The sequence below is a fragment of the Eucalyptus grandis genome, chromosome 3 (genome assembly GCF_016545825.1).
Source record: "Eucalyptus grandis isolate ANBG69807.140 chromosome 3, ASM1654582v1, whole genome shotgun sequence".
In the NCBI taxonomy this organism is placed as follows: Eukaryota; Viridiplantae; Streptophyta; class Magnoliopsida; order Myrtales; family Myrtaceae; genus Eucalyptus; species Eucalyptus grandis.
The window spans coordinates 67,338,058-67,341,451 of record NC_052614.1 but is presented as its reverse complement, the minus strand read 5'-3'; the positions used below and the strand labels follow the sequence as shown (position 1 = coordinate 67,341,451).

Genomic DNA, 3,394 nt, shown 5'->3' with positions numbered 1-3,394 from the left:
GATGAAGAAGCTTAAGGAATGTCTTCGTTTGCAATCTAGATACTTTCAGTCCTTTTCTTCTTTTTTAATGATGACTCGGACTCCTGCACCAGTTGCACTACAAGGGTTCAACCGTTAGGCACCAACCGGAGGAGAAACAGCCCGGCCCCATAGACTAGCCTCCAGGTAAGTCAAGGATATTATAAGATGGAGGGCAGAGGGAGTCAAACTTGGGATCAATCACCCACAACCACTCCACCAACCCCTCGAAAGCATTTTTAGTCTTTTTTCAGCTATTAAAACCTTGCACAACATGTGCTCTTTACTTGGTTATCTTCTTTGAGTGGGGAAAAGAATCGTAAAAAAAACGAAGAAGAAACGGTACGAGGATTCACAAAGACCATTTCAATATCAGGCAATATCCAACAAATCGCCAAGTCATCGTAGTTGTTATAGGGCGATTCATCTCTTGACTTGAGAAGGAAAAATAGATAAAACCTTTTAAGACTTGGTAATCTAAATGGAAACCTGCTGACAAACTAAATACTGGGTCAAGCATTTTTATCTATAAAGAGAGAGCATGTTGCCACGCAAGTCCTCACTCTTCCCTCGAGCAATACTAGTCTGTGCAAGGATCAGAGATTGCGATCAAGGCCCTAACTCCTGTCCAGTGTCTACAACCGCAATGAAGTTTCTGCCGATTACCCTTCTCATCTTGGCTTTGGCCACCGCCACTGCTTTAGCTTACGACCCGAGTCCTCTTCAGGACATATGTGTGGCCACCAATGACCTGGAATCTGGAGGTTGGTCCTCAATTCTTGCATTAGTCATGTATTTCGTATCTACCTTATGATGCCGAAACTGAAACGCGAATTCTTTTTCTCATGCAGTATTTGTGAATGGAAAATTCTGCAAGGACCCGAAACAAGCCACGGCTGATGATTTCGTGTTTATGGGGCTTAGGAATCCTGGAAACACATCGAATCCGCTCGGATCAAAAGTCACACAGGCTTTCGTCCAGCAATTTCCAGGACTCAACACTCTTGGAATATCCATGGCTCGCATTGACTTTGCTCCCGGCGGCCTAAATCCTCCCCACACTCACCCTCGTGGCACTGAGCTTCTGGTCGTGGTGGAGGGTACGCTACTTGTTGGCTTCGTCACGTCCGACCAATTAAACAACACTCTCTTCACAAAAGTCTTGTACAAGGGAGACGTGTTTGTGTTCCCTATTGGTCTCATTCACTTCCAGTTGAATATCGGAAACACATACGCGCTAGCCTTTTCCGGTTTGAGCAGCCAGAACCCTGGGCTCATTACCATTGCTAATGCTGTCTTCGGAGCCAAGGCACCCATTTCTGCTGATGTTCTCACCAAGGCCTTCCAACTGGACAAGAAGGTCGTTGACCATCTCGAGGCGCAGTTTTGGTACGACAACAACTAAATGAATCTATCGTTAGTTACACAAAATAATTGAATTATAAGACTTACTTATTCTTGTTTCCATAAGTGGTTGCTCTAGACACATAACTAGACTACTTGCCACATGTACGATTGATTCTGAATAAAAGAGTGTTATCTCTCTAGTGGGTTCTCTAGACACATAACTAGACTATATACCACATGTAAAAGATTGTTCTCTCTCTCTCTCTCTCTCTCTCATGACATGATCAGGATAACCGGATTCATTCCTCAACTAAATGTCTATAAATGGGAAGAGCAATAACATTAAACTATGTAAAATTTAAAACTTGAGACGATATCACCTTAGATTAAATATCGATTCCCATATCAACGGAATTTGTACTATGGAAAAAGGGTATCATGAAAAGAATGTCCAACCCTATTAAATATTCTTAATTGAAATAATCTTGTGATTGGTTTAAAAGACTATTACGAGAAATCAACAGGGCTATCGTTTTTACGTCCGGCCCTCAGGTGGCCAATAAGAAAAAAGAGCAGCTTTATTTCCATCATTATCCTAGAACGAGAAGTTGCACTACAAATATTTCAGTTTCCTTAGGGTGTTGAATTCAAGTTTGATAAATTACAGTTGGTGGCCTTTCTCATTTTATAACCCACGTACCAAATTCTACAAATAACTTTTCTTTTTCATTAATATGGCCAAAACGAAAATCTTTCCTGCGGTCATTTTCCATCTACAGTCGAAATGTCGGGTTGAAACCTCATAAGCTTTGTTGGATAAATTTTTACAGGGATGTCGTGGCTTACAATGTTGTTTATAAATGTGTATGTATGGACAAAGTCAAAACATTGAATAACATATGGATGGCATTGATCTCTTTCGTGAAGTAATCAACATCACAATCTCAAGTAGACCATTGATGAACAGAACGGGGAAATGTGGGGACACGAGTGCGTTACTTCCTGCGCCCTTGTTTGGACAATTTCCAAAATAACTGGAAAGCTAAGTTGTTTCTCAACCTTAGCTTGGAATGATCTAAGACTACATGGCAATTGGACCGAAAACAAAGTTATACATATCATAGAGATGGACATGAGTCTGATCAAAATCGTTGGGTAATTCCTGCTAATTATGCAGCAGAAAATGTCTAGATCACATATCAAGACGAATTAGCAGATAAAACAGAACACAGTGGCATAATTATCTGAGTCTGGTGTAGGGACTCGGGTTCGGTTCTCATGATGATTCCATGTTGTAATTCATAACTTTTCCCTCGACGAGTGTTTTCCCTTCTCGCTCCAGTTGGATGGAAGCTTAGAGAAGGGAAACTTGCAGATCGGCACACTGTAATTTTACAAGAGAAGTCGCTCAGTTCTCCATGCCTGATGACCTAAATCTGAAGATGCAAGACCCCGGCAATTAAATTGACCATGTCTCTTCATCAAGCCAAAAAAAGTTTACCCAATGGACCAGAGACATTCTTCAATACTCTGAATTAGTAATAACCGGCATCTCTGTCCTTCAGTGAAAATAATTGGGCGGCGTGGGCAACTGGATCAGCCTCAAAATGGTCATTGAAATGCTGTTGTCAACTGTCCACACTCAGCATTGTCATCTAAATGAATGCTTCGTGCTGCCCTGTCGATGACTTGTTTCATAGTTCGAATTCCGCCTATATGTGAAAACTGTTTCTGAAGCAACTCAGTGGGAACTCTTACGATTCATGTACTCTGTTCGGAATACGAAAGAAACGGAATGTGTTTTCTACAGAGGGCTTTCATTGACAGTAGAAAATTGAAATGCCTGGTTGAAGGACAAACTGAACCTGCTCTCAATGTCAGGTGAATTTGTCTTCCTCGAGGATGATCCATCACATGGTATTTCTCAAACCATAGGGTGCCGAATGAACCCGCACTCGAACCTGCATTCAGGTGCATGCGTGTTTTTAGGACACGATCTAAACCTTGAATGAGATAAGCTCAGCATCTC

At 41.6% G+C, this 3,394-nt stretch overlaps 1 protein-coding gene across 1 annotated transcript; it reads left to right on the top strand.

Moving 5' to 3' along the window:
- The first annotated feature begins 597 nt into the window (after nucleotides 1–597).
- On the top strand, nucleotides 598–1,561 carry LOC104438531 (germin-like protein subfamily 1 member 7). Its single transcript, XM_010051694.3, has 2 exons — nucleotides 598–782; nucleotides 870–1,561. Exons 1-2 carry the CDS (start codon nucleotides 665–667, stop codon nucleotides 1,421–1,423), a joined length of 672 nt encoding a protein of 223 aa, XP_010049996.1. The 5' UTR covers nucleotides 598–664; the 3' UTR covers nucleotides 1,424–1,561.
- Nucleotides 1,562–3,394: the final 1,833 nt, after the last annotated feature.

Bases quoted from the DNA above. Each gene is read 5' to 3' on its own strand.
- LOC104438531 (XM_010051694.3), top strand. From the start codon at position 665: ATGAAGTTTCTGCCGATTACCCTTCTCATCTTGGCTTTGGCCACCGCC. The intron at 783-869 runs GTTGGTCCTCAA...TTTCTCATGCAG, and splicing joins CAATGACCTGGAATCTGGAG to TATTTGTGAATGGAAAATTC.